Genomic DNA, 12,489 nt, shown 5'->3' with positions numbered 1-12,489 from the left:
TTATCTTCTTTTTTTTCAGAAAGCACCAAAGTGAGCAAGATTAGCAAAATCTGTGCATTCTTCAAAAAGCTTCATGGCATCTCAGCAAAGCTTAAGACCAAACATGATGCACCACAGCGGTTGAGTGTCCCAGATGCAAGCACTCCTGATGTGACTGACCCAACAGGGCCTTTGAACACCAGTGTGACCGATGAGGATGCCGTGGATTATTCTCCTGAAACCCCTGAAGATCACCGGCCAACAGGTAAAGCAATGAGATCCAGCATTACAATGAGAAATCTTTTAAATCATTCACATAATAGAGGAACATAACGATAAAGACAAAGTGTTTAAAGTCATTCGACAGTTGATTTTTATATTCTAGTAAAAATCTAAATCTAATGTCTTTGTTTTTTTCCCTTTAAGGAATCAAAGAGTGGATGATGAATAAACTTTCGGAATTCCACTGCAAGGATACAAGTCCTAGACACGATCTTGCAAAGCCGGGTCCGAGCAGTTTGCCTTCTCAAAAACAGCTGGAAGAAATTTTCGACTTTGAGAAGCTTGCAGAGTTATTACAAGTAGAAGACACCGTGAACAAATGTAAACTGCCCCTGTCACCATTTACGGAGGTCTGGCGCAATGTCTACATTGGAGATGAGTAAGTCTACAGCACAAAAACAGCACAGACCATGTGATAAACTAAAATGAGGGAGTATTAATGGGAATCAAGTAAGGAATGATTGACGGTTATTAGAAAAATACTCCACCATCTCAGGAGTGTGTTTACTTTCTAATAACCAGACTGAATTATTTCAATACATACTTAAAGGGACGGTTCACTCAATCATGAAAATTCTGTCATAATTTACTCACTTGTGACGTGATATTGTGAAAAATGTTGATTGTTGAGTCCCATAGTACATGTGTTTCCTACTATGCAAGTTGGGGGTTACAAGTTTTCAGTTTTAAGGTTTAGAATCACTTGAGGGTGGGTAAAAAGTGAGTAAATCTTCACTTTTGGGTCAACTATCCCTTTAAATACATTGTTTAAATGTTGTTTGTGTTAGTTTTGACCTATTTTTTGTCTGATGTTGCATATTGATTTTAACTGTAATGCAGTGCAAACCTGCCTGGAACTATTTTAGCTTTGTGTTTTCTGAAAATAATTGCACGCCTTTTTAGTGAAAGACTAATCAAAATTGCGTTCTTGTGCAGAGAGACAGCAAGAAATCGACGCAAACTGATGGAATTGGGAGTCACCCATATCCTAAATGCAGCAGCGCCGAAGATGGCCTGGTTGGGAAAACTAAGTAAGAGTGGAGTAAACGGAAAGATCCTTACAGGACCGGAATATTATGAAGGCATGGACATCAAATATTGCGGCTTGCCTACAACATACGACCAGTCCAGAATCATCAGATACTTCTGGCCAGCTGGCAAGTTCATCAAAAAGGCCCTGAGAAACCCAGACAGTAAGATCTTTCATCAAGCCTTTTACACTCACTAACTGTTTGTGTTGGACTTTGTGTTGACTTACTTTCTGATTTTATTTCCACAGATGTCCTGTTCATTCACTGCAGGCATGGTGTCAGTCACGCGCCAACATTGTTTGTAGCATATCTGATGATGTACTACCAAATACCTCTGGAGGAAGCCTTGAGTTATGTCACCAGGGCGAGGCGCATCAGGCTCTTCACATCCTTTCTGCTCCAGTTGTCGTTACTTGAACCCAAGAAAAAGAAAGAAATCCAACAGCAAAAAGGCATAGTAATATACAACTGAATAAACAACACTGCACAGAAAGGTCGCTGGTTTGAGTCCCACACAGAAAGGCCTTCTGGTCTAGCCAGGACTCAAACCATCGACCCTAGCCCAAAGCTATTTTTATTTTTCAGCTTTCTTTTTTAATCTCTGGATATATGTGCACTTTAAAAAATGAGTTTCAGATTAGGCAGGAAATACAATTAATGAATTAACACAAGCCCCAGTGATAGACGAATCTCTGTAGGTGACCTACTCACACCTGCACAATGTGCGATGTGCAGCTCTGCACAAGAAGTTTGGCCAGAGGAGAAATGGCCGTGCCCAAACTGAGCCTGGTTTCTCTCGAGGTTTTTTTCCTTCACTTCAAAAGGTGAAGTTTTGTTCCTCGCCACTGTCGCCACTGGCTTGCTTGGTTTGGGACTTGTGGAGCTGCGCATCGATGGATTTGCTCTTCAGTGTTTGGGCTTTCAGCAGTGGAAATTTAACCACACTGAACTGAACTAAACTGAAACTCAACCGCACTGAGCGTTTCAATTTACTAGAACTTCTGTATTACCTGTGTTTATCTGTGCACTTATACTATTGCTTTTCTTATTGTGCAAATGAAATTAATCAGAGCACAGATTCTGCCCCGATCTATGCTCTGATCTATTTCAACTTTGCACTTAAAAAAAGCCACTTTTTTAATTTTAGAATTTAGATGGTGCACTTTCCAAAAACAATCACGCTTAGATTGAGCTTAAACCGAGGATCGGTATCCATAAGCGTTGGAGAAAAGAATAAGCCAGGAGGATCCTGTTGCCCCAGCAGCTCCACCTGGCTCCCTTTTCCCTAATACGCCTATGGATACCACTCCTCTGGCTAAGCCTCACTAGCACATGTGGAGGAGAAGAGGGAGGGCTGGGTGGTAAACAAATTAAAAATTATATATGTTTTTCAGATTTTATTTTTCTGTTAAAGCAATGTTCAGATTGAGTGCACAAAAAATCAGAGAATATTTTTTTTTCCTGCTCTATGCTGTGATTTATTTTAACTGTTTATTAAATTGTTTAATCTGTGCAGAATGTCATTGTTTTTGTATTGTACATATCTTTGAATAAAGAAAAATGTTCAAAAATCTTGTTGTAGGTGTTTGATTTGATAATTGTCCTCATGCTGTACACCCGTCTTTTCTTTAAGAACAAATACAAAATTTGGAGAAAAACACACAAAAAAACAAGGGCTTTGTGATTTATAAGAAATGTTTTGGTGTGTGTGTGTGTGTGTGTATATATATATATTATGCTCAGAAAAATTGAGTGCACCCCATTTTGAAAGTGAATATTTTTCTCCATTTCTCAGTGAATATTGACAATGTATTTCGGTTCACTTAAACAAAACAGATTAATTAAACAGATATATTTATTAAAATAATATTTTTGTGATTAAACATATTTAGAAATTGAAAGATAATACAACTAAATTCAAGCAAAATATTGCAAAAGAAATTACAACCTAAAAAATTTCAACTAAATATTTAATTTATTTTTGCTTCTTTTGATTTTTTCTCATTTTTTAAATTTGTGCTTAATATTTTTCTATAACATAAACTTGGGTGTACTAGTTTTTGGACCGTTGTTGTAAGTTATTATGTTAGATAAGCTTCAGATTTGGCTTCAGTACTGACTAATCAAATGTATATGCACAAATATAACTCCTCCTATTAAAAATATGAATGTAAAAAGATTTGTGAGGGGTGTACTTATATATGCTGAGCACTGTGTGTGTGTGTGTGTGTGTATATATTGTTTGATATTATTGTATTGCATACAGTGGGTGCCCAAAATTATTGTGTGACAGTGATCATGTGGTGTAAGAAATAATTGATGGCATTTGATTATTAGACAATAATGCACACACACTGGAGTGCAGTACTTCACTGCTGAACCTACACAGCGAAAGATATTGATCATATGTTGTATTTTAAGACAACTCGTACAACTTTGTCCTTTGTGTAGGACTAGTTTCTTACTCCCATATAAAATAATGAATAATAGGTATATGTATAATTAGAGCTGCACGATTAATCGTATTATTATCATGATAACGATATTTGTGGCCCACGATCAATAATTAAATATCGTCACGATTTTACAGTATAAAGACCAAGCTGTTATTTTAATGGGCGAAGTTTACGGATTGTACCCCATTACACACATAAGGTGACTGCGTCTAGATTGCAAGTGTTTTTTTTTTTTCGAGGAATGCAATGGTGATCAGGTAGCCTTTGCTCCTGTTCAATCCAAACTTCCCAAGGTAACACAACAAACCTCCTACACCACAATAAAAGCCATTACAAAGTGACTATCAGTGGATTATTGAGCTCAGGAGAATTCTACTTTGCATTTTTCTATGCATTACTAACATCACTGTTTCATTAGTTAACCAAATATTCACGGAGATTCAGTTTTTTTTTTTCTGATGCCTTTGCCAGTCTTGTAGACAGAAGACACTGTATCAAATAGTTTTAATAATGAAAAAAAGGCATTGTGGCCCTGTTCATGCAGGTATTGAGGTTCGTTTTTATCAATCTGACGCAACTTTTATTATTTACAAGAAAAGAAAATATAATTAAAAGTTTCAGATCAATTAAACTTAATTTATAAAAATGATAAATTATTTTATGCATTAAATAATGAAATAGATAACTGATTTCCTTTATTTCCGACTAGACCATGCACTTTATTTTACAGTTTTAATATGTATATGCTTTTTTTTTTTAATAACATTCGTTTAACAAATATTTTAGCATATCGAAAGTAATTAAATTGCCTGTTTTTTGATTAAGCAAAGGATCAGGAATTGATCGCGCACACAAAAAAAAGCAATCATCTGACACATGCATCTCTCTCATGCCACGCTCTCGAGGATGAATTCGCGTTCGAGTTCTGCTTTGAATAGAATAAAATGACTAAAAACACATTAAAGACTAAACACATGAAATAAAACATTCCCAAAGGTGTATCTTCTGGAAAAACACAAATTGACAGGGCTGCTTTCAGTTTTAAAGGAATAGAGCAGATTTAAAAATATCTAAATTGCAGAAGGCAAATGACAAGAATTTCACAAAAGAAAAATATTAAACATATCGAGCTGCTAAAAGAACGTTCGAGGTTACTAAAGTAACCCTTCGTTCCCCGAGGAGGGGAATGGAAGCACTATAAGTGGATTTGATTGTAAAATCCACGCATTGGGAGGTTCGGTTCAGAAGCTACTCGTCTGATGAGTATTGAACGGGCCAATTAAGAATGAATTGGCAGCGCAAGCCTGCGCAGGTGAGCGGCATAAGCAATCAACTGAGTATAAAAGCTCACCTGGCGCCAGCAGACGCTATCCTTTTTAAGCTGAAGAGACTTTTAACAGCTAAGGGACAGTCATTATGGCGACGGAGTATAGTGCTTCCGTTCCCCTCCTCGGGGAACGAAGGGTTACTTTAGTAACCTCGAACGTTCCCCTTCGGGGGGAACTCCAGCACTATAAGTGGATTTGATTGTAAAATCCACGCATTGGGAGCCCATTGAAAGCGCCATAATGACTGCACCTTACCAACACCCACCATGAGAGAGCGGTCAGGCAAGCGTGACGCACCCAGATCACGAGAGGCGTGGTCCAAGAGTCGCTAGCGTCTAGATAATTCTAGGAATACACGACAGTACGTTGGGAAGCGTGCCATCCCAGTAGGGAGGACGCTGCGGAGACCATCCGCACCCAATAGGGGTAAACAAATGGAATTACATATGGACTAACCCTGAGAAGGGGGAGTGCGCATAAGGTGGTTAGCAGATAGGGAAAGCACGGGTCCGCCCAGGGGGGGAACTTAACCGTGGCGGAAAAAGCATATGGGGATCACCAGCGGGGATCGGCCATAGCAGGCACCTATACCCAAAACGCGGGCTGACCAGCGGGCAGACCTACTACGTAATGGGCCAGCAAGTGACTCCTCCGCTGAGTCAGTGCTGGGGGCCTCGGAGGAATCTGCAGGGCTCACCAAATGGGGAACTTTACTGACAGACAGGAGGGTGCACATCTCTCTGTGTAAGGGAAAAAAAAGGCACCGCAAGCGTGTACAACACCTACCGAGTTGTTTCCTCAATCACCAAAGGTACCTAACACCCTTGAGGAAACCGGCTCCACTCGCAGATTATAAAATCTTGCAAATGTGTTGGGTGTCGCCCAGCCCGCAGCTCTACAAATGTCTGTTTAAGAAGCGCCACGAGCACACGCCCAAGAGGATGCAACGCTCCGAGTGGAGTGCGCATGCACTCCTGGGGGGCGCGGCTGGCCTCTGCTCAAATAAGCACATGAAATGGCCTCCACAATCCAGTGGGATAAACGTTGTTTAGACACGGCACTTCCCTGCTGCCGTCCGCCATAACAGACAAAGAGCTGCTCAGAAGATCTAAAGTTCTGAGTACGGTCCACATAAATGCGCAGAGCGCGAACTGGACAAAGTAAGGACAGGGCTGGCTCTGCCTCCTCCGGGGGCAGCGCTTGCAGGGTTACTACCTGATCTCTAAAAGGAGTGGTAGGAACTTTGGGCACATAACCCGGGCGGGGTCTCAGAATAACGTGAGAAAATCCCGGCCCGAATTCCAGGCACGAGTCACTGACCGAAAATGCCTCCAGGTCCCCGACCCTCTTAATGGAGGCCAACGCGACCAGCAGAGCTGTCTTCAAGGACAGAAATCTTAAAGATACTCTATCGAGTGGCTCGAAGGGATCAAATCGCAGGCTCGTGAGAACGAGGGCGAGATCCCAAGAAAGCGTGAGAGGGGGGCGAGTTGGATTAATTCGCCTAGCGCCTCTGAGGAACCGGATGATGAGGTTATGCTTTCCCACGGTGCCGCCAGCCACCGCGTCATGGTGAGTGGAGATGGCAGCAACGTAAACCTTGAGAGTGGAGGGCGACAGCCTGCTGTCCAGCTTCTCTTGAAGGAAAGAGAGCACAACACTGATCTGGCAAGATCGGGGGTCTTCTCTGCGAGAGACACACCACTCAGTGAATAGACTCCACTTCAGGGCGTAGGCACGCCTCGTGGAGGGAGCTCTAGCCTGAGTAATGGTATCAACCACCGCGGGCGGCAGGTTACCAAAGTCTTCGTCTATGGACCACACGTGGAGGCTCCAGAGATCGGGACGAGGGTGCCAGACGGTGCCTTGTCCCTGAGAAAGTAGGTCCTCTCTCAAAGGGATCTGCCAAGGGAGGGCCGTCGCGAGGAGGGAGAGCTCTGATATCCAGGTTCGGTTGGGCCAGAGGGGCGCAACTAACAAAACCTGCTCCTCGTCCTCCCTGACCTTGCACATTAACTGCGCGATCAGGCTCACTGGGGGAAACGCATACTTGCGTACGCCCCGAGGCCAGCTGTGGGCCAGTGCATCCGTGCCGAGAGAGCCCTCGGTCAGGGAATAAAACAACTGGCAATGAGCGTTCTCGGGGGAAGCAAACAGATCGATCTGGGCCTCCCCGAATCGCGCCCATATCAGCTGGACAGACTCGGGGTGGAGTCTCCATTCTCCAGAGTGAATCTGCTGCCGTGAGAGCACATCGGCTGCACGGTTGAGCATACCTGGGATGTGAATGGCGCGCAGCGACTTCAGCCGCGGGTGACTCCAGAGGAGCAGACGGCGGGCGAGCTGAGACATGCGGCGAGAGCGCATACCCCCCATGCGGTTGATATACGCCGCCGCCGCCGTACTGTCCGTCCTGACCAGCACGTGTTGCTGCCCCAGCGCCGGAGAAAAACGGCGGAGAGCAAGAAACACTGCCAACAGCTCTAGGCGATTGATGTGCCAATGCAGCTGGGCACCTACCCACAGGCCCGCAGCTGCATGCCCGCGACACATGGCTCCCCAGCCTGTGCTGGAAGCATCTGTCGAAACAACAACATGACTGGACGCCTGTCCCAGAGGCACACCGGCCTGCAGGAACGAGGGGTTGTTCCAGGGGCTGAGGGTGCGGCGACACAGCGCAGTAACAGAGACTCGGTGTGTGCCCGCATGCCATGCGCGTCTCGGAACTCGATCTTGAAGCCAGTGCTGAAGTGGTCTCATATGGAGCAATCCGAGCAGCGTGACGGCCGCAGCGGAAGCCATATGCCCCAGGAGCCTCTGAAAATATTTCAGTGGGACCACTAACTTGCTGTTGAGCTCCCTCAGACAGTTCAGCAGCAGGCGAGCGCGCTCTCCGGAGAGGCGCGCTACCATGGTGACCGAGTCCAGCTCCATCCCGAGAAAAGAGATCCTCTGCACCGGGGCGAGTTAGCTCTTTTACCAGTTGACTTGCAACCCCAATAGGCGGAGATGCCGGAGCACCTCGTCTCTGTGCGCAGTCAATTGCTCCCGAGAGTGGGCTAAAATCAGCCAGTCGTCGAGATAATTGAGTACGCGGATGCCCGCAAGCCGCAGAGGCGCTAGGGCACCCTCCGCGAGTTTGGTGAAGACCCGCGGAGACAGAGAGAGCCCGAAGGGGAGGATCTTGTACTGCCATGCTCGACCTTCGAACGCAAACCGCAGAAACTGACGGTGGCGTGGAAGAATGGAGACATGAAAATACGCGTCCTTCAGGTCTATGGCTGCAAACCAATCCTGAGGACGAACGCATCGGAGGATGCGCCTCTGCATAAGCATTCTGAACGACAGCTTGTGAAGGCAGCGATTCAAAACGCGCAGATCTAGGATTGGCCGTGACCCACCGCTCTTTTTGGGTTCGATGAAGTACGGGCTGTAAAACCCGCTCTCCATCTCGGCTGGAGGTACCGACTCGATTGCACCCTTCGCCAGGAGGGCAGCAATCTCCTCTCGCAAGACAGGGGCGGACAGGGGATTGACCCTGGTGAAATACACGCCCGTAAACCTGGGAGGCCGTTTGGAGAACTGTAGTTCGTAGCCGAGTCTGATCGTGCGTATGAGCCACCGCGAGGGGCTGGCCCGCGCTAACCAGGCAGGCAGAGCCCTCGCTAATGACGTCATCGCAGCAATCGTTGACGTACCCGCGGAGGGGCAGCGAGGAGCGGGTGTGCTGATCCGGGGAGCGCGAGGGTCCCACAGAAGAGCTGGAGGAGAGCGTTTCGCTCTGGCTCCGCACCCTGACTCCTGAGAGGGGGCTTGGGGGCTGGGAGAAAGGAGACCGTCCCCCCAGCGCCCGAGAGCCGCTGGCGGAGCATGCAAGCCCTGCAAGCTGAGAGGCAGCGCGTCCCAGACTGGCGGGGCTTGAGCTGTCACATCCGGGGAAGGGAGAAAATGCTCTTTGATCGAAACTTTGGTGGCACTGAAAAGTACCGTTGGATTTTGGGCCCCGCCCTCCAGCGGGGAAAGAGCAAGTCTCCTCTTCTCCGGATGGCCTGTCTCAGGGACGCTTCGCGGTCCGTTTACCGGACTTAGCGGCGCCCTGGGCAGGAGGGGCTACCGGCTTTCGGCGTGCTTGACGCGGGGGATCGGCCGTTGGCGGGCGCCCTCGGCGGGGAACAGCGGAGGTGGATGGCTCGGCCGGGGATGGAGCGGCCTTACGGCCCCGCCGATAGATGACTTTGCCCATCGCATCCGACTGCTCGCTCACCGCCTTGAACTCCTGGGTGAACTCACCGACGGTGTCGCCGAACAGGCCAGCCTGGGATATGGGCGCGTCAAGAAAGCGAACTTTGTCGACATCGCGCATATCTGCCAGGTTTAGCCAGAGGTGGCGTTCCTGGACCACAAGTGTGGACATCGTCCTCCCCAGTGCGCAGGCGGTGGACTTAGTGGTCCGGAGAGCATAGTCGGTCGCCGTACGCAGCTCGTGTAACAAGCCTGGGTTAGACCCACCCTCGTGCAGCTCGGCCAGCGCCTGCGCTTGGTAGCGCTGGTAGGTGGCCATCGCATGCAAGGCGGAAGCTGCCTGGCCTGCAGCCTTGTAAGCTCTAGCTCCGAGGGAGGCAGAAAACTTACAGGCTTTGGACGGGAGACGGGGCGAACCACGCAAAGCGGGGGCGCCACGCGGACAAAGATTGACCGCATTGGCGCGCTCCACCTGCGGGATCACCTCATACCCCCTGGCAGCTCCACCATCCAGGGTGGTGAGGAAGGAGGCGGACGCAGCGCGGGCAGAGAAAGGTGCCCTCCAGGACTGCGTGAGCCTACTGTGCACTTCCGGGAAGAAGGGGACGAGAGGCTTCGAAGGCTTCGCCTTCTGATCCTCTACGTAACACCCATCTAGTCGGTCCGGCCACGGGGCTGGGGGATAAACCATCTCCAACCCGACGGCCGAAGCAGCCCGAGAAAGCACGGCCAACATGTCCGCTTCAGGATCCGTTTTGACGGCGCTCGCTTGCCCAGAGGGGGCGAGCGGGTCCGGATCATCGTCGGACAATGAAAGCCCACCCTCCGATGCCGCGGAGGACATCTGATCTCCGGTGTCAGCGAGCGTGAGAGCTACCATCTGATTAGACGGATCACTCTCAGTACCCGAAGCTTGGATGGAGCGCTTGGAGGAGCGAGGGGTCCGCAAGCCCGTGGGCGGCGGATTGTCTCTCGCTGAAGCCCTCAGATCTGCCCGAGCGCCCGCTGCAGAGCAGGAGGCAACTGGGGTGGCTCGCTCTCTTACGAAAGCTAACCGCGATCTCAACTGCGCAACGGTCATGGCATCGCAGTGACGACATGAACCGCCCCCGAGCACCACATTAACATGCTGGACCCCCAAACATGTAATGCAGTGATCGTGTCCATCATCCGGAGCCAGGAAACCCCCGCAACCAGAAACGCACAGTCGGAGCGCCATCCTGAAAAGGACGTGCTGCACGACTGTGTTGCTCTTTTAGGATTGCAACAATACGCACCGCTCTTGGAGGACCGGACCCAAAGGGACGCCAGGCAAGGGAGATACCCAGCTCGACCGTCTACCGCTGCGTGGACTCGCTCTGGACCGGGATGAAATCGTTCTCTCGAAATGGCTGTAGATCAGCAGGAGGAACCCTCATAAGCTCGATCAGAAAAGGCTCTGAAGCGAAAAGGATAGCGTCTGCTGGCGCCAGGTGAGCTTATATACTCAGTTGATTGCTTATGCCGCTCACCTGCGCAGGCTTGCGCTGCCAATTCATTCTTAATTGGCCCGTTCAATACTCTTCAGACGAGTAGCTTCTGAACCGAACCTCCCAATGCGTGGATTTTACAATCAAATCCACTTATAGTGCTGGAGTTCCCCCCGAAGGGGAACTACTGTTCTACTTTAATATATTCTTACGACTCCAATATGAATGCCGGCGTGTAAAGCCGTCTCTCCTGCGTCTCTCTCCAGCAGCGCGTCCCACTGTTTATGAATGAGGAGGTTGAGAGAATGCGCTGTTTAGTTTCATCTCTAGGTATATTGAATAAAATTTACACCGAACTGCTCATCCCGCTCAAAAAGTTCAACTAAAATGCACAACTCTTGTTGGTTGCACCCACGGGATGCACAATGAACCACATGCCATTCATTTAACTCGATGTGTGTGAGGTAGGCCTATGTGAATCAACCACAGATGCTTTGTCATGTTGGTCGCAACGCACTCTGCTCTATAACTTATTCATCTATTACAATAATTACACTTAGCTTTACCATCATTCTTCAGCACATGTAGCCACTCATTTGAGCACACCTTGCGGTCTATCTCTAAACAAATGTTCAGATTAATATTAAAGATGCTCTCCAGCATTATATAACAAGTATCCGATTCTTATTATCTAATCCTTGCCCAGTTTTGTTACAAGTTGTGTTTTTTATATTTTAGGCTGTAAAGATTAATTAGAATATATATATATATATATGGATTAATCGTCATATATATATATATATAGGATAAGGAATAATCGTCATCATTAATCGTAATTAACATTTTGAGCAAAATAATCATGATTATCATTTCATCTGTGATCGTGCAGCTCTATGTATAACACGTATAATCAAGGATAGGCAAAAATACAAGGGTCGCCACAGAGGAATGAACTGCCAACTTATCCAGCATGTTTTACACAGCGGATGCCCTTCCAGCCACAACCCAACACTGGGAAACACCTATACACTCCTGCATTCACACACATACACCGCAGCCAATTTAGCTTATTCAATTCACCTGTAGCGCATGTGTTTGGACTGTGAGGAAAACCTGAGCACCTGAAGGAAAGCCATGCCAACAAGTGGGGAAAATGCAAACTCCACACAGAAACGCCAACTGACCCAGGCGGGGCTCAAACCAGGGACATTCTTGCTGTGAGGCGATCGTGCTACCCACTGCATCACCATGACGCTGTAAACAGAATTATTGATCAATATTTATGTATTGCATATATACAGTGGGTGGCCAAAATGATTATGTGACAGTGAGCATGTGTGTGGAAGAAATAATTGATGGCATTGAATTATTAGACAATAAAGCACACAGACTGGAGCGCAGTACTTTACTGCTGAACCTACACACAGTGTTAGGGACTTGCTGCATGTAACGGCGTTACGTAATTTAGTTACAAAATAAAAGTAAGAGTAATTTGTTACAGTTACTGAGAATAATGTGTAATTAAATGACAGTTACTTATGAAAATGTTGAAGATTACAAATGGGGTCACATCTAAAAATATTCTTTAAAAATCTGGGATATGTTGAATAATATTAATCTGTTGCTTTGCCTGTTTTTGATTTGCACGATGCCTTCTTAAGCCCATTTATTCAAGCGCTGCTATTCTGCTATAACTACATTT

The 12,489-nt window shown here is 47.1% G+C and overlaps 2 protein-coding genes and 1 long non-coding RNA gene across 18 annotated transcripts in view; 1 reads left to right on the top strand and 2 right to left on the bottom strand.

Moving 5' to 3' along the window:
• The window catches only part of LOC141380563 (uncharacterized), a 55,810-nt gene extending 54,106 nt beyond the window's left edge, over positions 1-1,704 (bottom strand). Inside the window, exon 1 of the long non-coding RNA XR_015524092.1 lies at positions 1,520-1,704. This is a non-coding gene — a long non-coding RNA (uncharacterized LOC141380563). The remainder of the gene's footprint in view (positions 1-1,519) is intronic.
• Positions 1-12,489, top strand: part of LOC137489149 (uncharacterized) — a 30,608-nt gene that overhangs the window by 5,818 nt on the left and 12,301 nt on the right. For 15 of the 16 annotated variants that reach the window (XR_015523906.1, XR_015523905.1, XR_015523907.1 and 12 more), the window contains 4 exons: positions 20-244; positions 406-640; positions 1,198-1,454; positions 1,541-2,863. The exons of the other annotated variant lie outside the window; for it this stretch is intronic. Coding sequence is in view for 7 of the 15 variants with exons in the window: in XM_087307642.1 (XP_087163768.1) it covers positions 20-244; positions 406-640; positions 1,198-1,454; positions 1,541-1,764 (941 nt within the window). In the remaining 8 variants the exon portion in view is untranslated. Of the gene's footprint in view, positions 1-19; positions 245-405; positions 641-1,197; positions 1,455-1,540; positions 2,864-12,489 lie in introns of those variants that run through there. 16 annotated transcript variants of the gene reach the window in all.
• On the bottom strand, positions 3,984-8,280 carry LOC147831366 (uncharacterized). The gene is made up of 2 exons (XM_087307761.1): positions 5,261-8,280; positions 3,984-4,902 (listed from the first exon to the last, which is right to left on the bottom strand). Exon 1 carries the CDS (start codon positions 8,008-8,010, stop codon positions 5,986-5,988), a length of 2,025 nt encoding a protein of 674 aa, XP_087163887.1. The 5' UTR covers positions 8,011-8,280; the 3' UTR covers positions 3,984-4,902; positions 5,261-5,985.

This window comes from Danio rerio, chromosome 23 (genome assembly GCF_052040795.2).
Source record: "Danio rerio strain M-AB ecotype USA chromosome 23, GRCz13ab, whole genome shotgun sequence".
Lineage (NCBI taxonomy): Eukaryota > Metazoa > Chordata > Actinopteri > Cypriniformes > Danionidae > Danio > Danio rerio.
The sequence above is the reverse complement of the archived record's forward strand: the minus strand, read 5'-3'. Positions and strand labels throughout refer to the sequence as shown.

Bases quoted from the DNA above. Each gene is read 5' to 3' on its own strand.
- LOC147831366 (XM_087307761.1), bottom strand. From the start codon at position 8,010: ATGGAGCTGGACTCGGTCACCATGGTAGCGCGCCTCTCCGGAGAGCGC.